At 57.2% G+C, this 24394-nt stretch overlaps 2 protein-coding genes across 2 annotated transcripts in view; both read left to right on the top strand.

Moving 5' to 3' along the window:
• The first annotated feature begins 9087 nt into the window (after nucleotides 1–9087).
• On the top strand, nucleotides 9088–19791 carry LOC111145410 (opsin 4). Its single transcript, XM_022500288.1, has 11 exons — nucleotides 9088–9216; nucleotides 9694–9708; nucleotides 10644–10774; nucleotides 12237–12370; nucleotides 12698–12901; nucleotides 13525–13696; nucleotides 14138–14302; nucleotides 15272–15379; nucleotides 16298–16478; nucleotides 17638–17781; nucleotides 19753–19791. Exons 1-11 carry the CDS (start codon nucleotides 9088–9090, stop codon nucleotides 19789–19791), a joined length of 1422 nt encoding a protein of 473 aa, XP_022355996.1.
• Nucleotides 19792–22572: 2781 nt separating this feature from the next.
• LOC111144949 (LIM domain binding 3) overlaps nucleotides 22573–24394 on the top strand; it is a 57226-nt gene continuing 55404 nt past the window's right edge. The window contains exons 1-2 of the mRNA XM_022499569.1: nucleotides 22573–22646; nucleotides 22739–22854. Of these exons, the coding sequence (XP_022355277.1) occupies nucleotides 22762–22854 (93 nt within the window). The 5' untranslated portion in view covers nucleotides 22573–22646; nucleotides 22739–22761. The remainder of the gene's footprint in view (nucleotides 22647–22738; nucleotides 22855–24394) is intronic.

The following is a 24394-nucleotide window of genomic DNA, read 5'->3' on the forward strand; positions in this document are numbered from 1 at the left end:
CCACAGCTTGATCTCGGAACACCTGCCTCAACTTCTACTCCAAGAGTCTTGCGCAGCCTCTAGGGTCCTTTCCAGGAGCGTTGCATGAAATAAAATACGCAGGATTACAAAGGAAACCGATCCCAGTGAAATATGACCACTAATATAGTAAATAAATGAATTTGTGATGGGGTTACATGCATGGTTCTTCATTAACAAGTCAACAAGATCTGGTGGCAGGTGTATGCAGGGTCTGTAATTCTGAAGTGGTGAAGACGAAAACCAATATTGTGCCATTGCACAACAGTCCTACCACCATAGAAAAGCAGCAGTGATTTCCACTAGTGACAGAATCACAGGCCATGTTACTGTGGGGTTTTGTCCATGTTCATAATAAAGGAAAATGTTAAATTTCGGCTAGAGATTCGTGTAAACAGTATCATTTTTTTCTCACCCAAGTTCAAGGATGCCCTGAAGTCTCCCTGCAGACCCCCGGCTAAGAACCCTGCCTCTCCCGCCTGGCTTCTGGAATTCACTGCTCTGCTCGTCACAGCCCTCATCACTGGTTCCTCTCGTGTGCCCCTCTGCCCCTGGGCACCAAGCACTGGACCCCTCATCACCAGCCCTTTCCCCTACTTTAGAGGGGCTCAGGCAGGTCTGGTTCGAGCCTGAATTTGGACCTTGGCGGGGTGGAGAAGGTGGAGGAGTCCACTCCTGGCACAGGCTGCAAACAGGCTGCAAAACCATAGCCCCGTACAGAGCAGACAGAGCTGGAGCTGAGGGGACTGGAGCTAATGGCGGGTGGGAGCACAGGGCCAGCTCTGAGTCCAGGTCTGTGTCTGGAAGGCATTAGCATAAAGATGGAGGTTGGGCACCTAAGACTTTGTGTTAGGCAGTGTTTTTTAAAAATCCCAGTGCCGGGGCCCCTGGGTGACTCAGTCAATTAAGCGTCAGCCTTCAGCTCAGGTCACGCTCCCAGGGTCCTGGGACTGAGCGGGGAGTCTGCTTCTCCCTCTCCCTTTGTGCCTCCCCTCCCCCTCCTACTCTCTCTCTCTCCCTCTCTCTCATATAAATGAATAAAATCTCTAAAAAGATAAAATAAAATAAAAGTCCCAGAGCCTAGCTCATACCTGAGGCCAACTGAATCAGAGTCTCTGGGAGGTGGGCTCCAGGTGACATAACTTTTTAAGCTCCCTGATGATTCCAGAGTGCCTTGGGAGCTGGATGTGAAGGCAAGGGACAGAGTGGTGTACAGGAAGAGAGAGGAAAGAGGCCCCAGAGGCTCACAGAGGTTCATCTGTGAGCTGACTAGGAGCTCTGTCCAGAGCCCCAACTGGCCCAAGTGGGGAAGGAAGGATGGGAGGGAAGACTGAAGAGCCCCAACAGAGGAGGGTGCCAGCCACCGCTAGTCCCTGACTTTGGCTGCCTGAAACTACCAGCAGCTCCTGGAGTTAGCCAGCCTTCTAAGGAGAGAAAATGAGCACCTTCTGTCCCAACCCACCCGCCCTGCAAAGAGCCAACCCCCATATTCCCTGCGGGTGGAAAAGCTGGGGCCTTGGACAGTGGGGCTGGCTGTTCGTGGGCAGGGAGCTCACACTCATACCAGGGGCTCGCTTCCCCTCTTTGGGAAAAGGGATGTGGTCCCCACACCTGCCTTGCTGCCTTCTGCGCATCTGCTCCCTGACCTCGAGGGCTTCAGGAGGGGCCCCTTCTGCCACAAAGTGGGCTGTGATCCTGGCAAGACCTGCCATAGCCATCTCAATCCCTCTGCAATCAGCTAAAAGGATTAGGGGCTCACATTGCTGAAGCCTGCTGTGTTCCAGATGCATGAGTCATTTCTCTTGTCAAATTAAACCATTGCCTCTAATGAAGTATCCTGGTCTCCATTCCATAGACAAGGAAGGAGACTCAGAGGGCAAGATGGAGTCACCCAAGGTCACCCAGCTCCACAGGGGGGCACAGTTCTGGCTGACCCCAATGTCCTTGTGGGGTGGGGTGAGCATTTGTGCTGTGCAAACCTCACAGCCCCGGGGTGAAGCCAGGACTTGCCCTCTCCTGCTTTGGCAGCCCTGCAAAGCTACCAGGTCCACAGTCAACATCAAAAGACAAAGCCAATTCAAGTTCAGGGTTTGCATTCAGAAGTCTTCCAGGTCTACTCCTTCAGTGCTCAGAAATCTGAGGGTTTATGGGGTACTTTATTCACTGAGAATGAACCCAGACACATGTCCCATGCTAGAACTGCCCTCTTTATGAAGTGCATCTCTGTGGTTCGTGTAGGTTTTCCATCCTGCCCCAACGTGTCCTCTGTGAGCTGTCAAAAATCACTCTGGGCTGTTAGAAATCAAAGCGGATGCTTTCCTCCCTTCCTCTCCCCCTCAGACACATGCTCCACTTGGTAAGGAAGAGCTCAGGAAGTGAAAACACAGTGAGGAAGAAAACTGTTTTTCCTGCTACTCCAGCATGTTACCCAAAGGTCAAAAAACAGTATAGAGGGGGGAGGGGGGTTGGGAGAGGCGGGGTGAGTTTATGGACATTGGGGAGGGTATGTGCTATGGTGAGTGCTGTGAAGTGTGTAAACCTGGCGATTCACAGACCTGTACCCCTGGGGATAAAAATATATTATATGTTTATAAAAAATAATATTAAAAAAAATTTAAAAAAACAAAAACAAAACCAGTATAGAGTCCCCATGTGGTTCACGCGGCTCTCTGCGAGCATCAGCTGGAGTGCTGCATGTGTCCCCAGGAAATGTCAAAGGCTCTAAGGAATCAGTCTTGTGGTTGAAATCCAGTAGCAAGTTCTTTCTTTCCACGGGCTGGGCCTGTCCAAGGGACATGACTCTCTGGGGTGTGCAATCAGTTTTTGAGTTAAAAGTTCTTGAGGCACCTGTGTGGCTGAGTCGGCTGAGTGCCCAACTCTTGATTTCGGCTCGGGTCATGTTCTCCGGGTCATGGGATCGAGCCAGGCCTGTATCAGGCTCTGAGCTCGAAACGGAGTCTGCTTGGGATTCTCTCTCTCTCTCCCTCTGCGTCTCCCACTGCTTGTGCGAGTGCTGTGTAAATAAATACACAAATAAATAAATAAAATCTTTTTTTAAAGGGTTCGGTTTTTTTGGCCTTACTCATATTTCCCTTGACTTTCTGTTTCCCTGTTCCTCTCTTGCACCTGTTAACTGGCCCTGACTCCCCTAGACAGATGCTTCCAGCTAAGGGGAGGAAAAAGCTGGTTTCTGGGGTTGGCAGGCACTGTGTGTGTGTGTGTGTGTGTGAGAGAGAGAGAGAGAGAGAGAGAGACTGTGTCATTCCCCTCCTGATAACACAGCAAGTGTGCCCACGGCAGCCACTCTAGCTGATGCTAACCCAGGGCAGGGCACACTGTAGTCACTTAATAAATGCATGGTCCTTGGATGGTATGAAGTTGGAGCCCCCAGACTGACATGACACACGTGGATCAGGAAGGATGGGGCTAGGAGACACTGAAGGCCCTGGGTCTGGACCCCAAGCCAGGAATGTAGGCGTCAGTAGGTAGCAAACCCAGGAGCCACCATAGGTGCTCCTGTGAGGATAGGAAAGGGCCCCGCAGTGCTGTGGAAACTCTATCCCACGGCTGTACCCCGGCGAGTCCCTCTCTTGGCTATCATAGGGTGCACAGAAGGCACCCCCCCCATTCTGGGGGAGTAGGTGTGGGAGGAGTGACAAAAATGTGGGCCACAGGGACCTAAAGACCCTTGGATGCCTCTGGGGACATTAGCAGGGCCACTGGGCTACTCAGCTGGCTCCCAAGAGTCAGGCCTACTTTGGTGGTGGGGCAGCAGTGGGGGAGGGGCGCGTCTGGATGGCATTCAGAGCAGGTAGATGGACAGAGCTATATCTGCTGCTCTGCGACCGAAGACAGCAGAAGAGCAAGATTTTCCAAATTTCCGAGTTTATGTCCCCCACCCCCACCCCATGCTGTAGGACGGTGGGCCCTATCCTGACAGGGTTTGCATGGAACCCAACAGGTTCCAGGAGAGGAGGCGCTAGGTGAGCGGCTGGCTGGGTGCCTGCGGGAATATGCTCACTAAGACATTTAATATTCCCCTGGTGACAGCTTCTGGGAGTTTCCCAGGAGTCTCTGGGTAACCAGATAGCCCTGACCAGCCTCAGGACGTGGAAAGTGATCTGAAGCCATGGAGAGGCTGGGAAGGGCGTGGGAGTGTCAGTACAGTGCTGCCTGCTAGGCTAGGTCACAGGGACCTGGCTCCCTGGACACTGGTGCTGTGGCCAGAAAGACAGAAACGCAGGGGCCATGGGCCTGCCCTCCTGGCTTTTCTAGCAGCTTTTTTTTTTTTTTTTTTTAATTTGTCAGAGAGCAAGCACAAGCAGAGGGAACAGCAGGCAGAGGGAGAAGCAGACTCCCTGATGAGCAAGGAGCCCGCCACAGGACTCGATCCCAGGACCCTGGGATCATGACCCGAGCTGAAGGCAGACTCCTGCCGACTGAGCCACCCAGGCGCCCCTCTATCAGCTTTTCTTATAAGAGCTTTCAGGACTTCCTTACGCTGGACGGCAATTCTGGGACTCAGAAGTAAGTAAAGTTGGATTCAGGGCCCTGTGGAGAGTGTCCATGCCCTTGGCCGATTCTAGCCCCCCAACCAGTGTGGGTTGTGTTGGCTGATGACCCACCAGTGAGATGTGCATACCCGCTGCCCGCTCTAACAGAACACGCCCTACCCCTGCCTCCCCAGCCCCTCAGCTGTGCAGACACCCAGAGCGGCTCTCAGGCTTCCTGCTTCTTATGTCCCCAGAACTCCCCTGAGGATGAGGGGCCTAGAGAGCTTTCCCCACCTGCAGTCATGCCAGTGAGGTGCCAGGAGCAGGCAACACAGAGATTAGGCGAGGGTTCTGGGTGCAGAGTGCACACTCAGATCTCCTGGCACTGTGCATGTGCATGCAGAGGGGGCGTGAGCGTGATGACCCATAGACTCCTAGGCCAGGTGGGACAGCAGGGTGCCCAGGCTGGTCCAGGGGAACCCAGAGGCTGGCCAGGCAGACAGATGCTACCACTACCTACCCACGGTTCAGGCCATCCCTCCACAAGCAGCCTCTGGGGAGGGGGGTCACAAGAAATCAAGGAGCTAGAGACCTGCGGGTGAACTGGGAGGGCTAATCTGCTGGCCGGGAGGTTGGGGCGGCACCTATTGGCCACTATTGGCATCACCTATTGGCATCTATTGGCCACAGTGGCAGGTTGGGGGCGGGGTGGAGGATGATAACCTGTGTGCACCATCGCCCTTCCCTACTCTGTTCTCTGTGCCAGGGAGCCACGTTGCTCAGCCCCTCTTACCTCTGGCTTCCAGGCAGCTTTGGCCATTGGGAGGGAAGAGCAGAAGACAGGAGGCCAGAGAGGAGAGGGTGGGAGCGCAGGCTCACGCTCTGCCCACCATGGAGTCCCTGGCGGCCGCCATGTCCCCCCCGAGGCTTCTACTCCCACCTGTGAGCAGCCTCTCTCTGTAGCAGGCTGCTGGACATCTCTAGCCCCCGGTATCCCAGGACCCCCCTTCCTCCTCTGTCCTTCCAGCCTCAGACTTGGCAGAGTGTCCTGCTCTTGCTAATCCCTCGGTTGCCTCAGTGTCCCCCTCAGGGCCACTTCTACCACCGGTTGCTTGGACAGCACTTCAAGAAGCAAGGACCCAGGAGATTTTTATTTTCCTGAAAGGACGTGCAGCCACTCCGCTGGGCAGTGGGTCACAGAGATGAAGCACATAGATCTATTTGTGACCCAGGGAAGGGAGAGGACACAATCAGATGACAATCACTATAAATGACACTATTAGTGAGTCCTCCACAGGATGGACAGGAGGTTGTGAACAGCTGGGTCCTCAGGACGGCTTCGTTGACAACTTGATGAGGTGGTGTTTGAGCTGAGACCTTGAGAAGGGGTGGAGGACAGTTTCAAGAGCAATTCATGAGCGGAAGCCGGGCGACAGAGGGACTGGGCGTCTCCTGCGTGCCGAGGGGAGGCCAGCTTGGCTGAAGCACCGTGAGGACACCTTGGAGAGTGAGCCCAGAAGCTCAGGGACCAAGCTAGCTCCTCCTCCCCAGCAAGAGGGTCTGCACCTGAACTCAATTCCCCGTGTGATCAGCTCCCCTTTCCCCAATGGCCTGAATCCAGCTCCCAAGAGGGTCTTTAGGGTGCTGGCAGCTGGCCTTCTCAGAAGCTTCCGGGCTTAGCAGGCAGCCACACCCAGACTGCCTGGCACCTGAGCTCAACCACTCCTTCTTGAAAACAGGGCTGTTCTGGAACATGCATCCAAAAGGGGCAGTAGCAGGGTGTGATGGCCGCCTGGCCCGTATGCACGTACACTGAGGCGGTGGGTGAGAGCAGGCCTCTTCTTGCTGATGCTGAAGGGTTTAGCTTCCCCAACAAAATCCATGGGCATTGTGTTATTTTCCTTTACCTCCTCTCCAATCTGGGCCTTTGTCTATGTCTCAGGAGCAATGGAAGCCGCCAAAGGGTTAAGTATGGGGTTATCTGACTCCATGTTTCCAAATGACTTTAGGGCTGCAGTGCGAAGAATAAGCTGTAAGGCGGGGGCAAGAGAAAAGGGGAAGACATGAAGAGAGAAGCCATGTACGGGGATGGCAACTTGTTATCAGCTCGGGGGACCGGGGGACACAGAGGTACCCAGAGCCAGAGGCTGGCCTTGAACATCCGCCTGCCCTCGGCTGCTGGACAGAGAGAGGAAGAGATGCCATCGGAGGGAGTGGGCACTAGCCAGGATGGGACCTGGGAGGGGTTGGAGGCCCCCCTCTCTGTTTGTCCCTGTGCTGATTCCTGGGCGGAGTGGGGCACCAGAGACTGTTGACAGGAAGGCCAGGATGGGCCTGGAGAGGCTGGGCCCCACTCTGAGCCAGGCCTGGAGAGAGATCTGACGGGCAAGGCAGAGCAGGGAGCCCAAGTGGGGCTCAGAGGTGGGAATGCAGCTGCATACCTGAGAGGTCTGAGGAGAGTGATGGAAGGTCAAGGGCTCCCCCACTTCAGACCCGTGACTTATAACCAGGATAGCTTGGGCAGCGGTGTGCCCACAGGGGACAGTTAAACACTGTGTCCTCAGAGGCTGGGGCTGCCCATGTAGCTCTCCTGACTCAGCCTGGACTGCAGGCTCCAAGCAGAGCAGAAGTTGGGCACAGAGGTGTGGAGCATGACGGTCGTGGCTGGGGCCTCCCCTGAAGGGTTGCAACACAGGATGAGGGGATGGAACATCTCAGTGTCACTTCCAAGGGGGCTGTATGTCAGCCACGGAGAAGGGCAATATAAAAGGATTCAATTCCCTGGGCCTTTGGGAGTTGCTCCGAGGCCTGTGTTGCCCTGGGCATGGCCCCTTCTCTTCTGTCCACCCAACAAACCTTTCTGAGAGCTCCTGGTCCTAGCTACTTCACTGCATTCTCTCCTAGCTTTCAGGTTGGAGAGGGAGAGAGGACATTGAATGGGACTTCATGTCAGCTCAGAGCTGCTCCCAGCGGCGGTCAGTAGGGAAAGCCTTATATTCAAAAGCCAGCAGCTGGTAAGTCCACACTGGGCATTACAAGAAGAAGCAAAGCCAGGGTCCAGCCTCACCCAGCACCCTAGGTGAGCCTCTGTGAGCTAAGACCTGAAATGGAAGGTGTCAGGGGTAAGTGCGTCTGAGCCATGAGTTAACGCCTGTTGGGAAGTGCAGCTTCTCTCTCTGAGTGTGGGTGCTCCCACCTGCTGGCCCCAATCTGGGGCTCAAGGGGAACTGGTTGTAAAGACCGGGAGCTGTCCTGGAGCAAGAGATGGTATGTGTCTCCACTCCAGGGTTCCACAAACCTCTGCACTGTGTCTCAGGACACGCTCCAAGGTAGAATGTTCTGGAAGCCGAGGGGACACCTGTGAAGACTGCTCAGCTGCCATTCCCTCCAGCTCTGGGACTCTTCACTTTGTTCCCACTGCCTCTTGCAAGACTGGGTGGAGGTGCAGGCCTGGCGACGCCTCCCCCTCTGACGTTCACTCATCTCAGCCAGGCCTGAGTTCCCAGGTCTCTACCAGCTTTGCACTTGGTGGTTTTTAAACATCTTTATACTTCAGGCCACCTGGGTGGCTCAGTTGGTTAAGCGTCTGCCTTCGGCTCAGGTCATGATTCCAGGGTCCTGGGATGGAGTCCAACATCAGGCTCCCTGCTCAGCGGGGCCTGCTTCTCCCTCTCCTCCCCTCTTACTATCTCTGTCTTATATAAATAATATCTTAAAAAGAAATAAAATCTTTATACTTCAATAAAAATTTTATTATCAAAAAACAACAAACAAAAAATGCCTTATGCCCCTGGGGCTAACAATACATTATATGTTAATTTAAAAATAAATAAATAAAAATGCCTTATGGTCTGATCTCACCCTGCTTGTGTGATATCACGACACAACCTCTTAGCTTCTTCATCTGTGCAATGGGTTACAGCCTTGGCTCATGGGGGTGGCTGTGATGATGGGGTGGACTCTTGTGGGCAGAACTGAGGGCCAGGCGCTCCATGGAAGGGGTGAAGCTGCCCTCCTGGACAGCCATGGGGTTTACTGAGGGCAGCAGCGGCTGTTTCTGATGAGCTCAGGGGAGAAAGAGAGCCTTGTCAGACGGGAGGACAAAGCCTTCTGCCCAGAGTCTGGAAGCCCAAGGACAACAGTCTCCCTTGAAATACACACATTCACACTGACACACACTCTCACACTCGTGCACACACACACACACGCACACACACACACACACTTTCACACATGGACACCGCCATCATCACACCTTCTATGGACAGACACCCAGGGACCTGTATCTGGGGGAGCTCGCAGTACTGAGCAACTGGGCATGTGCACTCCCAGCTCTGCTACTTAAAGGTGGGGACAGAGCCCGTGGCTGTGAGTCGCCATAGCTGTGACACTTGTTCCTTTGTGCTTCACTGGACACAGCAGTCATCAGCTTCAAGAGTAGCTCTGGGCTGGGTCCACGCAGGACGCGGGAACAGGCGGCTGCAGACCAGGCAGGGGTACAGAGGACAGAGGAAGGTTGGGAGGCTGGGCACAACTAATATCCTGACGGCTTGAGAAAGGACTACCCTGCCTCAGGATGAACCCTCCTTCAGGGCCCAGAGCCCAGGAGCCCAGCTGCGTGGCCACCCCAGCCTCACCCAGCGGGTGGGACGGCTCCCGGAGCAGCACCTCCAGCCTGGGCCAACCTCTGGCCATCAGTGCCACGGTAAGCCGGGGGCCAGCATGTGCGCACACAGAGCCTTCCCTCCACCCACCCAGGCCTCCCTGCTGGGAACACCCAGGGGCTTTGACAGGGAGAGAGAAAAGACCTGAGCTCCTCTGTGGGATCTTGGGCATGTTACTGGACTCCTCTGGGACTGTCCTCCACAGAGACGCCAATAGAGGAGAGTATGGGCAAAGTCCGTCCCTGTGGAGAGAGCATCTGAGGAACAGAAAGGCCAACTGTAAGGGACAAGGGGCTGGAATGGCCCAGACCTGCCCTTGGTTGCATGCATTCTTTTCTGAGGGTGGTTGGACACCCCACAGAGCCTTCCAGAGAGGAAGGCACACCAGAGGCGTCTGGATTGTCCGCCCAGAGTGACGTGGTGGGTAACTTCCTGTGCCTCCGTCCTTCTGGCCAGGGCCCCAGGGTCATACCCCATCGAAACCACTGGTAACTGGGGAGGAAGGAGGGTACCCTGAGGACCCTGGGATGTGGGCCTACATCCTGGATTGGACGGGAAGGCTCTGTAGCTATAGGAGACAAGACAGAGACTAAATTGCCCTCCTTTCCAGGAAAGGAGCTGGGGCAGAGGGTTCTTTAAAACCCTCTGTGCTGGAGTCGGCAGTGACCCTGGGGGAACCTAAGCTTTCTTTATTCTTTTTTACATTTATTTATTTATTTAAGATTTATTTATTTATTGGGGGGGAGGGGCGGACAGAGAGGGAAAGAGAATCTCAAGCAGATTCCCCCAATGAGCGTGAGCCCGACTCGGGGCTCAACCTCACGAACCTGAGATCATGATCTGAGCCAAAATCAACAGTCAGACGCTTAACCGACCTGCCAGCCAGGTGCCCCCAAGCTTTCTTTAAAGGGGAGTTCTTTTCCTCTGTCTCAAGCCAGGTAATAAGGTCAGCACTCCCCAGTTTTACTGTGGGGGAATACAATCTCTTCATTGAGGTTGGTGAGGGGGTGGGGCTCCAGGGGAAAGGGGCTCCGCCACTGTAGAGTCTACAGGGCCTGGAAGACCCTTGCTAACCACTTCGAGTGCTTCGGTCAGGGCCCCTACAGGGGAGAGGAAGCACCGAGGGATGGTTCTGCCTTCTCTGTGGAAAGGTAGACTCACTCCAGCCATGTCCCTCCTTGACAGACATGTGTCACTCTGTCTGTCCAGCCTCCAACAGGTGATCCTAGAAGCCTCATGCCTCTGTGCCATGGTTCAGGAGCTCTGGCTTGACTTCAGAGAGACCGGAGATTCTTCTCCGGTTCAGCCACTTCCTAGCAGTGTGGGCAAGTGGTGGTGCCATTCTGAGCCTCAGTTTCCCTACCGGCCCTCCTGGGAACCTTAACCCTTCCTTCTCAGGGTTATTCCAGATGAAAGGATAATGTGATGCTCTTGTTTGTCTGTCTCTCCACAGGCAGCCGAGGCTCAGGGTGCTGCCTGGGTCCCCTTCCCAACGGTGGATGTTCCAGATCATGCCCACTACACCCTGGGCACAGTGATCCTGCTGGTGGGGCTCACAGGGATGCTGGGCAATCTGATGGTCATCTATACCTTCTGCAGGTGCCTGATTGGCGAGACCAGGGCAAGGGCACTGAGGGCAGCCAGCCATGCAGAGACGGGGCAGGAATGCTGTCGCCAGCTCTGCAGGGCTCTGTTAAGCCTGGGTGGGGACGCCGCAGCCAAGCCTTCTGTGGTCTCAGGACAGGCCTCCATCTTCTAGCTTAGGGAAGGGTCAAAAAAATAGTCCAGGACACACCTTCTGTGTAGGACAAGTGTCTCTATGACTCACATGCCTCTGCCCATTCTGCCATGCTCTCAGCTCACCTCCATGCCACCTGCTCCAGTGGGCATCCTCTGCCTCGATAAGCAGCCCCACTGGAAACAGGGTCACGAGTCCTCAAGACCTTCAGCAAGAGCCCCTGGCGAGCACCCCAGCTTCTTTCCCCACCTGCTCCATTCTTGGGCTGAATGGCCGAGACAGGCAATTCCCTACTACCTATTAGCTGAACTGACTTTGGGCAAATCACTTACTCTCTGTGGGTCCATTTTTCTCTCTCTTTTTAAAATTTATTTATTTAAGAAAGAGAGAGAGAGAAAGAGAGCATGAGCGGGGGTCAGGGGCTGAGGGAGAAGCAAGCTCTCCGTTGAGCAAGGAGCCCAAGGCAGAGCTTGATCCCAGGACTCTGGGATTGTGACTTGAGCTAAGGTAGATGCTTAACCGACTGAGCCACCCAGGCGTCCCTGTGGGTGCATTTTTCTTATCTGCAAAATGGACTTGTGATTGATTTCAGGGAGTCAGTGTAGGATTACGCAAGTTCAGACTGTGCAGTGCCCATCAAATAAGTGTTTGAATCCTGGCCATGCCACCTACTGAGTCTTGTTACCTGGAGCAACCCACCTTGCGGGTGGGAAGCTCAGTATTCTCATCTGGAAAAGAGGGAGGGGTAGATGCAAAGATGGATGAGTACGGGAGAGGAGTTTATGAAAGCTCCTGGCCTGTGGGGCACACTTGTCCGTCCCTCTGCCCTGCACCAACCCTGAATATGAAGACTGCAGGGATTCTGGCAGAAGGGGAACCAGGAGGGGTCGCTGGGGACGAAAGAGGTGGAAGGAGCTCTTGGGAAGGCACATCTGAGCATGCAGGAGGAGGCACTTGGGAGAACTGGCTGGGAGAGGTTCAGTGGAATGAGGGGTGTGACCAAGGAGAGAGAGCCGGTCATGCAGAGTGGTTCCAGAGGGTGAGAGGAGGGAACAGACGAGTCCTAAAGCCAGCTTCGGCTGCACAGAACTGTAGGGACTGTATCGCTCTCCATATGAGGCAAGAGTTGCTGCCTAGGGGGGATTCTTAGATCACGCCGTCAGGCCCTAGAGCTGTCTGGCTGGTGGTTGCTGGGCAGCAGGACAAGTCGTGGCCTGTGGCTCGTTCCCGTGTGTGTGTGTGTGCGTGTGTGCACGTGTGCGTGCATAGTTCGGGGAAGCTCCCCAGCAGAAGCACCTCCTGACAGCTTCCAACCCTTTGCAGGACCAGAGGCCTCAGGACACCCTCCAACATGTTCATTATCAACCTTGCGGTCAGCGACTTTTTCATGTCCTTCACCCAGGCCCCCGTCTTCTTCGTCAGCAGCCTCCATAAGCGGTGGCTCTTTGGGGAGGCAGGTAGACCTTCAGGGTTCCCTTCTGCTAGAGGGAGGAGGCAGGTTGTGGCAAGGGATGCCCGCAGTGGAGGCTGGCCTCGGATGAGGAGGTCATTGGCTCTTCCTGGGCAGAGAGTGGGTGGCCACCCTTGACCCCGTGAGTGAGCAAGAGGCAAGACTCAGCCCCTGGGCCAGATGTGGCAAGTAGCCAGGGTGTAGAGGGGCTCAGGGTGGCTTTTCTGGAGAGCTGAAGGCAGGAGCTGAATATGTGCCATCCCCAGACCCTCCCTCCGCTGGGGTACCTCATGGGCTCCCGCCATGGCCTGAGGTCAGGGAGCTGTGCCCACAGGCTGCGAGTTCTATGCTTTCTGTGGGGCTGTCTTCGGCATCACCTCCATGATTACCCTGATGGCCATCGCTCTGGACCGCTACCTGGTGATCACGCACCCACTGGCCGCCATTGGGGTGGTGTCCAAGAGGCGGGCAACACTTGTCCTGGTGGGCGTCTGGCTCTATGCCCTGGCCTGGAGTCTGCCACCCTTCTTTGGCTGGAGTAAGTAGACTGGGGGAATTGGGAGAGAGGAGGATAAGCTGGGTGGGGCAAGTTTAAGGGGCAGGTAGATAGACTTGCATTCGTCAGCTGGCAAGAGGGGCCAAGGGAGTGCTTAAGCCTTGAGGCAGGTGGATACTCATTCAGGGGGCATGACTAGCAGCAGGGGAAACTGAGGTAGCTCCATCAGCAATCCGAGCATGACCCGGGCTCCCACCCCCAAATACCAGGGGAGACCACTGGTTCCTGGCTGGTGGGAAGTGACAGGGGCTTCTGATGCTGAGGCAGGCCTTGGTGTGTGTGCTTGAGCAGGTGGGAGGGTTAGCAGCCAGGCACCCACCTTTCTGTGGCAGGACCACAAACCTGACCCAAATCTGGAAGAGTAAGACTGAGGGCTACGGTCGGGTCTCTGTTCCAGCCTGGTAAAAATGGGCAGCAGTGGGCTCTGCTGGCTAGAACTGGCTGGGAAAGCTCCCTCAACACGCTCCAGCTTCCTCATGGCAGTGGGCAGGGCTGGAGTGGGGAGCAGTGTTCCGGGAGCCTGGACCCCACATCCAAAGCTTCTGCTGGATGAGGAGCCTGAAGCAGGCTGCCCGGAAGGCTGAGCATCGACTCCTGACTCCCAGGCGCCTACGTACCTGAGGGGCTGCTGACCTCCTGCTCCTGGGACTACATGAGCTTCACGCCGTCAGTCCGAGCCTACACCATGCTGCTCTTCTGCTTCGTGTTCTTCCTCCCCCTGCTGGTCATCATCTACTCCTACATCTTCATCTTCAGGGCCATCAGGGAGACAGGCCGGTAAGAGCTGGGCTCGGAGGAGGGGCTAGATGGGAGGGTGGCCACGCCCCTCAGCCAGGACGACCCGACCCTGTCGCCAGCCTCACGCTGCGCCCTCCCCTCCCCAGGAGATTCCCAGCTCCAGATGGGCAAAGACAAGCTGAGCCCATGTGCTTAAAGGGTGAGGTGCCCAGAGACCAGCACACCTAGAAAGTCTCAAGAGACAGGGGCTTCTGAGGAGGGGCCTTTAGGCTTAATCGGGAGGTCTGCGGGTAGGGAAAACCCCACAGGCGGAACCACAGGGAAGTGCTTTGGCTGGATGTAATGGAGAACTTTCTGAGAGTCAGGGCTCCCTGTGTTGGAGAGAATGGCCAGGTCCAGGGAACCTTCCCACAGCATCCATGACCGCGGCCTTCACTGCCACCAGAGTGGGGTCAGACTTGGACTTTGCGCCTGTGCTAGGGCTCTCCAGACTTTCAGGGCCTGTGAGGGCGGTGTCAGGTCCCCCCGACAACGGCAGCGGCTGCAGAGAGAGTGGAAAATGGCCAAGATTGAGCTGCTGGTCATCCTTCTCTTTGTGCTTTCCTGGGCCCCCTACTCCACTGTGGCCCTGACGGCCTTTGCTGGGTGAGCAGTGCCCAAGGGGCTGGGACAGGGGCTGGAGGGGGTGGGAGAATGGTAAGGGGACCCTGGGGTGGCCTGTCCCTCCCCAGCCCAAGCCCAAGCCCAAGCCCAAGCCCAAGCCGGCCATTTCCACACCCAAAGTCCTGCCTTACAGGCATTCATTCATTCTCTCTGCGGTTGTGGTAGTGGCAGCGAGATTCCCCGAGGGAGATGGCCCCGCCATGTCCTGGAGGCACTGGGACATACGCTGGGGGAGCTCTCAGCCATGGTGGGTTTGATCTGAGGGCCCTCAGGGGCTCCCAGGTCCTACCAGATCCCACGGGAACACAAGACTCTCCCTGAGATTCTGGTTCCCTCTTCACCTGGGCTGTGGGCACACGGCCTGGGGTGCCGCTCACCTCCTGCCTGCTAGTCCTTCGTGGCTAGTCTGGGGACTTGATGTCTGCAGCAGCGAGGACATAGGCCAGACTTCAGAAGCACTTTGAGACAGTGAGAGTTGTTCATCCTGGGAAGTGTCTGGGTCCAAGACCTGCTTGTGCAGGAAGGGCCTGGTCCCCAGTAAGACTGTCATGTGAAGTCCCTCCAAGAGAGCTGGGGAGCAGTGGGTCTCAGGGTTATGCGGGGTGGGGGAGGAGCTGGCCAGAGGCCCAGAGGTCCTCGGGGTGGGGAGGGCTTCCTGCCTGCAGCACAGGCTCCGGGCTATCATGGGACTGGGCAGAACCCCCCAGCCTGCCTTATCTTCCTCTAGCAACCCTCCCTTATCGGCTCCCCAGGTTTCCGCTCACCTCAGGTCAGAATTCTCCCTGCATTTCAGTCCCTCTCATGAGGCTGGCTTGGCCGTGCTAGTTTGGGCCAGGCTGGGTGTAGCCCACAGGGCCTGGCCCAGGGGAAGCAGGTTCCTGAGAGGGCAGGTGGGCTGTGGAGTCTCTGGGAAGGCCAGCTAGCAGGGGAACCATGGCTTCTCTGTCCTAGGTACGCCCATGTCCTGACGCCCTACATGAATACAGTGCCTGCTGTCATCGCCAAGGCCTCTGCCATCCACAACCCCATCATCTATGCCATCACCCACCCCAAGTACAGGTGCAGCCCTCCTCCAGGACCCAGCCCCAGGTCCGCAGGCCATGGAGGGCCTGAAGCCATGAATGGGAGCAGAGACTGGCCATCTTTTCTGTCTCTCCTATATGCACTGGGTGGGGGCCTCTAGCATCTGGGAGCAGCCAGTGACACTGGATGGGGTCTGGAGCTGGTGTGACCCCCTCTGCTGCTCCAGTTTCCCAGGGGGATCAGCTTGGAGGGACATCAGAGCCCCTTGGACAGTGTCCAGTTCTGCCTATGGGATTTGGGGAGCCAAGGCCAAAAGGCAGCTGGGATGGCCGATCTGCAGTGATACCCCCTACAGAGAGAAGCCCCCAGACAGCAGTGTCCTGGAGAGACCACAGTAGGGAGAGGTTCAAGGGCCCTGGTGGATCCCAGGCGTGGTTCTGGCCCAGAGTGCTCTCTGCTGATGGGATTCCCAGCACAGCCGGCCTCTCCTGCGAGGGGCCCTTCAGTGCCTCCTTCTGCCTGATGGGGTCAGTAACTTGCCACCATGCTGAGGCCAGGGGCAGGCTCAGAGGCTCCTTGGGGATTGTCCCTGGTCCTCACTGGGAGAGATGCAGCCTGGACCAGCCCCTTGAGAGCTGAAACCAAGCACCGTGCCGAACCTGCTACCCTCCTTGCCCATGGCCCCTGTGTCTGTCTGTCCCTCCTCAAGGCTATGAGCCTGTCAGTCTCTTTCAACCCAGCATCTCTCTGGCCTTCCTCATCACCTCTTGTGACTGCCAGTGTCTTTTTGTCCGTTCCCATCACTCCAGCATTTGTCCTCATAACCCCAGTGTCTGAACCACCCATTTCCCACATTCTGTCCACTCCCATTAGCCCCACAGCAGTCTGTCCATCCACCCCCATCTCCTGGTGTCTGTGTGTTCATCCCCCTAACCAGATGTGCTGTTCCTGCAGAATGGCCATTGCCCAGCACCTGCCCTGCCTGGGGGTGCTGCTCGGTGTGTCGGGCCAGCGCACTGGCCCCTTCGCCAGCTACCGCTCCACCCACCGCTCCACATTGAGCAGCCAGGCCTCAGACCTCAGCTGGATCTCCGGACAGAGGCGCCATGCATCCCTGGGCTCAGAGAGCGAGGTGGTAAGGATGCAGTGGTCTCCCGAGGCTGGCACCTTGCCCTCCTCTCCTCAACCAGGCCAGCCTCAGGCCTCTGAGACCCAAGGACCCTCAGGAAGCTGGGACGCTGGCAGGAAGAGCCCTCCATGACTGTCCCAGGGCCTTCCCTTGCCCCATCCCCTGTGACAGGCAGGGGCCCTGGGGCCAGAGAGGCAATGGGTTGGCCCAAGGTCACCCAGTAGCAGGGCTGGACTGACACATCTTCCAATGCCAGGCCATCTCTCTTCCATGCTGGCAGTATTCCAGAAGCTGAGAGCCATGAAAAGACAGGCATTTCTAGCCGTAGATGGGCCTCCTGAGACCCAGGCAGGAGCTAGCTCAGGGTCCTCTGTTCTTAGCCTTAAGCCCCCTCCTCCTGGGAGCCTTGAGGAGCCCACAGGATACAACAGAAGGAGTTCTGGCCCAGGAGTCTGAGGACCTGGAATCACGCCTCAGTTCTACCGGAGCCTCACTGTGTGACCTCAGGCAGGTCACTCACCTGCTCTGAGCCTCTGTGTTCTTCTCTAAAAGGGAAAACAGTTGTGTCTACATCCAAGACTGGCTAGAGTGCCCACGGGTGGGTGCTGACCCCACAGCTGGTGTTAGCCCTGGGAACTACCAGCCTGCCAGCCCCTCTTTGGGGCCCAGGGCTGGGATGCCCCCTAATGTCCCTAGGAGAGCTCTCTGTGCTGTGACCTCCTGTCCTCAGCCACACCTGAGCTCCTCCATCATTGTACTACAGGGCCCATGGTTGGCTTCGCCCAGAATATCCACTGACCTCTTCCCACTTCTTCCATCCCTGGAGAGCCTCGGTTGAGGGGCAAAGGGGGGAGATGTCAGAGGTCCCTTCCTTGACCACACATAGTGAATGATATCAAAGGAGTGAATGCTATCTGTCAACAAAGGTCTGGACCCTCGTAAAGATGGACCATCCCACATGCTTAAGAAGGCCCACACTCACACATCTGCCAAAGACACTCACAAATGGCAGGGATTTTGTGACCAGCAAGCCTCCAGGGCTGTGGACCTTCCTGTAGTGAACACCTATGCAGAGGATGGAGATAGTCTTTGCTGGGGATGAGGGCAGGAGCAGGGCTTAGGGAAGGTCCCCCTCCCTTCAGTGTAACTGTCCCACCTTTCCCAGGGCTGGATGGACACAGAGGCAGCAGCCATGTGGGAGGCTGCCCAGCAAGTGAACGCTCGCTTCTCCGGCAGTCAGGGCCTGGAGGACATGGAAACCAAGGCCCCTCTCAGGCCCGGGGAGCAGGAAGTGGAGACTTCTGGGAAGGTGATTGGGCCGGGCCCCTGCCAATTCATACAGGGGTGGGGACAATGGGCAAGTGGCCAAAAAAGGGGAGCTATTTTTGTGGGCAGGTCCAGCACCCTCTGGGAATCACTCCTTCCCCACCCAGATGTCCCCTTTCCTGTTTGGGGTGCCTGGAGATCTCTGGAACTCCACGATGTTCTAAGCAGGCCTGAGTGAGTCTGGACTGCACCTGAGAGTGTCTGTGGGATGGTGGGACCCTGACTTTGTACATCCATGGCCGGCAGCAGGGGCCTTGCGGTGCTGTGGGAAACGTGCAGCATGTGTAAGTGTGTACAGCCGGACAGAATGTGTGTGTACGGTGAAGTGTAACTTGTGCCTGTGTGTGACCATGTGCCCTGCACATGTTCTCTGTCACTGTGACACGGCAGGGCACAGAACCAAGTGTCTCAACAGGTCTGCTCTAAGCTGCCTGTGACAAAGGGTGGCTGGTGTGTACCTCTCTGCATGATTGGAGGCTGGACTTACCTGGTGGGGGGTGCTGTGAGCTGTGTATGTGCTCACAGTGAATGCCCTGAGATTAGGATGTCACCCAGAATACTTGTGGCTATTAAAAGAAGGCCAGCTGTCATCCCAAGTGCCTATGGAACGGAATGTCGATGGTGATTAGAGAAGGCCATATTCTGGAACGCTGGAAATGCCATGTGCACAGGCCCCGAGGCTACCCTTCCCCCTCCCCTCTCAGCAGACCGCTCCCCACCCAACCCCTCATTCACACCCGTACAACAACCCCCAGCTCCTGGGCTCTCTTGGGCTTCCCCCACGAGCCCAAGACCATCTCCTGCCTTACTTCCCCAAGGCTGTTACCTCGGCATCCCAGACAGGGGGGGACCTGGGCTTCTCCTTCCAACCGTGGAGCCCCTGCCTCTCCTGGGGAACACTGGCTCTGGCCTCAGGAAGGACTCACTCCCCAATCCTGAGCCTGGGCACTGTGCACGGCCACAGAGGCCAGGACAGAGATGGGAAGTGCCCCTCGGACTTGGGGGCGGTGTGTGATGAAAGACAGTGTGCCGTCCTGGAGGGAATACTGGGCTGGGCTGTGGCACAGGGTGGAGAGGGACGGCACATCAGCAGTCACCTAACACGTGTGATAAGCACTGCCATAACACAGGGTGCTGAAAGAAGAGGCAAATCCCCGAGAGCTCCCCAGGGAAGGTGGAGGTGAAGCAAGGATTGCCAGGCAGCGAGGGGGTCATGCCGAGTTGTCCAGGCAGAGGGGACGCCCTGTGTGAATGCAGCAGGGGGGGTCTGGGGGGTGGAGCTTGGGGTGTCTGGGAACACAATGTTGCTCTGTGACCAGGGAACAGCCAAAGGGACTCTGGGAGCTGGTGGTGGGGACAGAAGAGAAGAAAAGAAGGGCAGGAGGTGGTCAGAACTGTGGGAGGCCCAATCAGGTGTCTAGCCCTGAGCCTGGGGAGCAGGGAGCCCTCAGAGGGAGAACTGAGCTGGGGCCCTGTGGTGGCTTGGTCAGCCTCGCGGGGTGGTAGGGCTTCTCTGCAGTGGCTGGGGAAGCAGAGGTTGAAAGGGATGAGGTGGCAGGGAAAAGCCCAGAGGAAGCTGATGCTGTAGGATGGGCAAGAAATGGGGCGTTGAAGGCAGCAGAGAGAAAGGGAATGCTGAGGCCCCAGGAGGAGTGGAGGAAGTGGGGGCGAGGGGAGCTGAGTCCTGCCCGACTGCAGGAGTCAGAGAGCTTGGGAGACATCCCAGGGGGACGTCCTATCAGTGGCCTTAGGCATGGCCCTCCATCCTCCAGGCCATATGGCCTGTGGTCTCGGGGAAGGACCATCCCCCAGTCAGGACACCACCTGGCCCCTCTAGGCAACCTCCCTTCACCGCTCTTCACTGCTTAGTGACCCTATACGTGGTGGCTCATTGGGAGACTGCTCCCAGGGGGACGCTCTGTGGGCTAAACAGATGTGTGCTGTTTGCTTTCAGACCAAGGGGCTGCTCCCCAGCCCGAACCCCAGGATGTAGGGCGCCCATTGGCTCCCCTTTTCTTCTGGGACACATCCAGCCCCTTCACCTCCCCTTCATACACACAGACCCAGGATTACTCCCAGGAGCCTGCAGGCTTTGAAGTGGCCCTGTCACCTGTGCCGTGCTGGATTCACGGCCCCAACACCACCAAACTCCTGCCCTGCCAAGTGCTCTCATCTCAACAGCCTGTACCCCGGGCTCAGCCTGAAGTGCGGGAGCCCAGGCCCTCCTGCTTCCCGCAGTCGTCCGCCTCTCCTCAAATGCTGTGTGCTATGATTGTCCAGGCAATGACAATGGCGACAGCTCCGTGGGACACGCTGGCTAACTGTGAGCTGCCTCTGCATCCAGGCTGGGCCTTTCACTGACACGGGCAGGCCAGCTCGGCATCCCTGCAGCCCGCCTTGGAAGCCAAGCGCAGACCTTCCTGCACAGGAAGCCATCATTTGCCTGTTCTGCCACGCACCTGCTTCCAGAGTGCTCTGTCTGCCATGGCCCACACTCTTCTATAGGGACATGTCTGCGTGCACCACACACAGGCGTGTGCACTCTGTACCTGTGGTTTGTCTAAGTCCATCCCGGGGCCCTATGGCTCTGACAGTGTATAGGAAAATAAAAAGCAGAGAAGTTCTCCTCAGATAAGCATGGTCTTTACCTATGAGTGTGGTGATGGAGGAGAGACCCAGGGCCTGACCTCTGATGCCCACAGTGGCCTCTCTTTCTCCCCTCCCTCTGTCCCCCACCTGGCCTCTCTCACTCCTGAAGCCTCTATCTCAAACTTCGAAGGGCAGGGTGGAGGAGGGACAGACACTGGGCTTGCCCCTGTCCCCACTCCCCAGTAGGCTACTGTTATCAGGAAACACTTCATGCCCATCCTCTGGGGGGCCAGCTGCTTTCTGGCTGGCTTCTGGTCTCCAAGGGGAGGCAGATGGAAGGAGGCTGGCCTTTCCCTTTAAGAGCATCCTACACCCGCCTCCCCCATCCGAGAGGCAGCATCAGGCAGTGTGGGTGCCAGAGTCCAGAGAGAGAGCCTGCAGCTCCAGGTACTGCCTAGCCCGGGGCTTCCCCTCCCTCTGCGGGATCTGCTCCTCTCTCTCCTCACATTGACCATATTTGCTGTTGGGCCCTCTCCAGCTTGGCAGGACAGACCTTTCCCAGGAAAGGGGGTAAAACCGGAGGTTGGGAGGGATGGGATGGGGTGTAGGGGTGGGGCTGGGGCTAGTATAGAGGAGGGTGGGGTGCTGGCCATGAGTGGCCGGCTTTCTGGGCCAGGCCCGGGCAGCGGGGACAGACTGGGCTGTGTGATACACAGGAGAAGAGGCGGTAGAGTGGGTGAAAGTATACAGGTCCCTCCTTGACTTCTTTCTCTGGATTTCTGTGTGAACTTAGGCAAGTTACCAAACGCTCCTGTGATGGAGGGTTCCTACCGTGCATGCTGCATGGGCCAGACCCACGGTATTAGGTGGGGGTCCTGGCAGCTGGGAAATTACTCACACCCAGGCCTGCACTGAGTCCTCAGGGCCCAGCTTAGGCTAGAGCCTTCCCAGAGGACCAAAGAGCAGCTTCCGTGAGCCTCAGTTTCCCCAGACAGAGTCAGGATGGCCTGGAAGTATCTCCAGGCCGCATAGGGCCTGCAGTCTCTTCTGAGGAAGGACTTCTGGAGGTATCTCGCCCTAAGACCACACTGGCTGGAGTCCTGAGGGGCCTAGGCTCCCAGGCCCCCACCCAGAACACCCTGTCTCTGTGTTACAAGCTGAACACACCGCACGCACAACCCGTCCTTCTGCCTTCTGGCCCCATATCCCAGCAGCTGAGCAAATGGCATCTCCTCCCCTCCTCCCTGCCCCCTGCCATTCCAGTGCAAAGGGCATGGGGATCTGGCATGCAACATTGGCAGCTGGAGCTTTCCATGCTGCTGTCAAGTTTTCCAGGGCACAAATGAGCCAGGAGAGCCAGGAATAACCTCGAGGCCCCTAGAGGGTCTGGAGGGTGTGGGCCTGCCTCAGACCTCCTCTCAGACCCTAGGCCAGGACCCTGTGCCCTTCACTCCCATGCCTGGTCTGGGTATTGCGAGGTGTCTCAGCCACTGGGAACCCATTATCTGGCACGAGTCTAATAGGAATGAGCACCATTCAGGTGCTCCAGCGTAGCCTGGGTTCATTCCTGTGTGACCTTGGAGAAGTCACTTAACCTCTCTGAGCCCTGGTTGCAGCAGGCTGAGGTGGCAGCCTCTCAGGATCTGATGGGATAATGGCTTGAGGGACCTGATGCTGAGCTCGGGCATGCCCAGAGCTCCTGTTGTTATTAGGATTATTTTTACAGTTGGACAACCCTGGGCCAATTGCTAGTCTCCTGAGCAGAAGCTCTGTCAAGACCAGCAGGAGGCTCAGCTCCATCCCAGGCTTCCTTCTGAGTAAGCTACAATCTCAGGTCCTCACCAGGGAGCCCAGAGCAAGAAGACAGCAAATTGCAAAGCCCCTGCCCAGAGGAGCTCAGCCACAGTCTTCTGGGTGAAGGAGTGTGGGCTGAGCTGGGCAGAGAGAACACACATCTGGGCCCGAAAGGGCAGAGGGAGCAAGGAGAGGAGAGCAAGGAGGAGAGAGCATTATCGCTAATCTGGCCGGTCCCCCATCCTGTGCCCTGGGGGGTGCTGGGTGCTGGACAGCCCTCCCCGGGGGCAATATTAGCCGTGTGAGTCACAGTGGGAGGCTGCGGGCGGGCGGAGTGTAGGGTTACAGTCCATTTATGGGAGCAGCCGAGGGCAGATATCAGTGTCGATGGCATTCGTTCCCAGCTATTCTTAGGAGCCTCTCAGGAGCTCCACCAGCCTGGCCAGACAGCAAGGGACAGAGCAGGCAAGGCTGGGGGTTGGGGGTAGGGGTCCAGGTATAGGCCAGGGAGGTGGGTGCGTGAGGGCCCTCTCACCCCTCTCTTCTCTTGTTCACAGAGACTGCCGCTGTCAGCACCAGCATGTCTTACAGCGTGACCCTGACCGGGCCCGGGCCCTGGGGCTTCCGTCTCCAGGGAGGCAAGGACTTCAACATGCCTCTCACTATCTCCCGGGTGAGTGTGTGCTGCCCACACAGCCTGGTGCCCGCAGGGGCAGAACGCGCCCACAGGCAGGTGTGTGCATCCCTCCATCCCTGCGCTGTCCTGTCTGAGGCTCTTGGAAAGCAGAGCATGCCCCGTCCCCAGTCTGGGGGCTGGGACTGGCTCCAACTGGATGCTGCCAGCCACAGACCCCTGGTTTCAGCCACAGCTGTTGTCCGCCTGAGTTCACCGACCTGTTGTGAGTGTGAAACGTGGGCAAGTAGTGGGTGTCTTGAGCCAAGAAGGAAATGCCAAGTTTGCTGGGTAGGCAGGCTGGTGGACGGAGTATAGTTAATGCCTTCTTAAGCCCTTCCCCGGGGAGGGGGAACCCAGGGTGCCCCTAAGCCTGGAGCATCTCCATGGAAGTGGGCTGCTGCTTTGAGAAGAGGGCACTCCTAGCATGGAGAGTGCAGGTGACAGGCCGGCAGCTGGATAGATGGACAGACCGAGGACTTCAGCGGTCCTGCTGTTGGGGCTCAAGGCTGGGCTGGGCTGGTGACTGGGCTCCAGTATCCACTCCATCCCAGGTGCAAGGTAACAGCCTCGCCTCCATACCCCCTCCCCTTTCCTGGGCCTGCTGGGGATCTCCTGACAGCTTCCTCCCTCCCCTCACAGGGGCCCTACCCATTCGGCCATGGCCACAGCTGCTCTGACTGTCTGACATCTTCTTCCCCATGCTCACCTGGGGAAATGGCCCATATGTTCTGCAGGGTCTGTGATCAGGGAACGGCCTGCTGGCGATGTCCCAGATCCCTGGAGATTGTCTGAGTAACTCTACTGCCCAGCCAGACACACTCAAGTCCAGAGAGGCGATAAGCTAGATGCACTTGAGAGGAAGCTTTGTCTTAGCCACCACTGGGTCCCCCCCCACCCCTCCCCATGTCTAGAACATGGTAGGCACTCAGGTAACACTTGTCAAGGGACTCCCCAGCAAGTCTGGCAGAGCTAGGGTGAAGACCTCAGGGCTCAGGGCGGACTGTGAGGTGTGGGAGGAGCAAGATAAGCCGAGCCTGGTTTAGGGGGTCAGGCTGAGGCTGAGCTCCCCACACCGCTGGTGTGGGCACGAGGGGGCAGCCTGGGGCTCCAGGCAGTCACTGGTTGGGGGTTTGGGGGGATGGATGGCCCAGGGAGTCTGGACCCTGCCCACCTGGGGACAGGGAGGCAGTTTCTTCCTCAGGGCCGAAGAGATTTGCCATGGGCCTTGGGGGTAGGGGGCAGGAACATGGGGGTGGGCAAGGGGGCCCTCAGGTGGGTACAGGGAAGGCCTGGAGGTGCTTGGCAGAGAGGACAGGGAGCCAATGCCCCCATGGAGGGGCAGTTCCGGTCCTTGGGGGGAAACTGAGAAGGAGAAGCCCCCCTCAGGAGTGCCAGAGGAGTCTCATAACAGCTGTAGAGGACATGACCCCCCGGGGGGGGCGGGCACTGGCCTGGCTCGAGTCCAGGGAGAGGACCACGTTGATCTCACTGGAGGTCTGGCTCATCTAACCTGAGTCTCCACCCCTCCAGACTCACT

The sequence above is a fragment of the Enhydra lutris genome, unplaced genomic scaffold (genome assembly GCF_002288905.1).
Source record: "Enhydra lutris kenyoni isolate GAN:26980312 unplaced genomic scaffold, ASM228890v2 scaffoldscaffold12, whole genome shotgun sequence".
Lineage (NCBI taxonomy): Eukaryota > Metazoa > Chordata > Mammalia > Carnivora > Mustelidae > Enhydra > Enhydra lutris.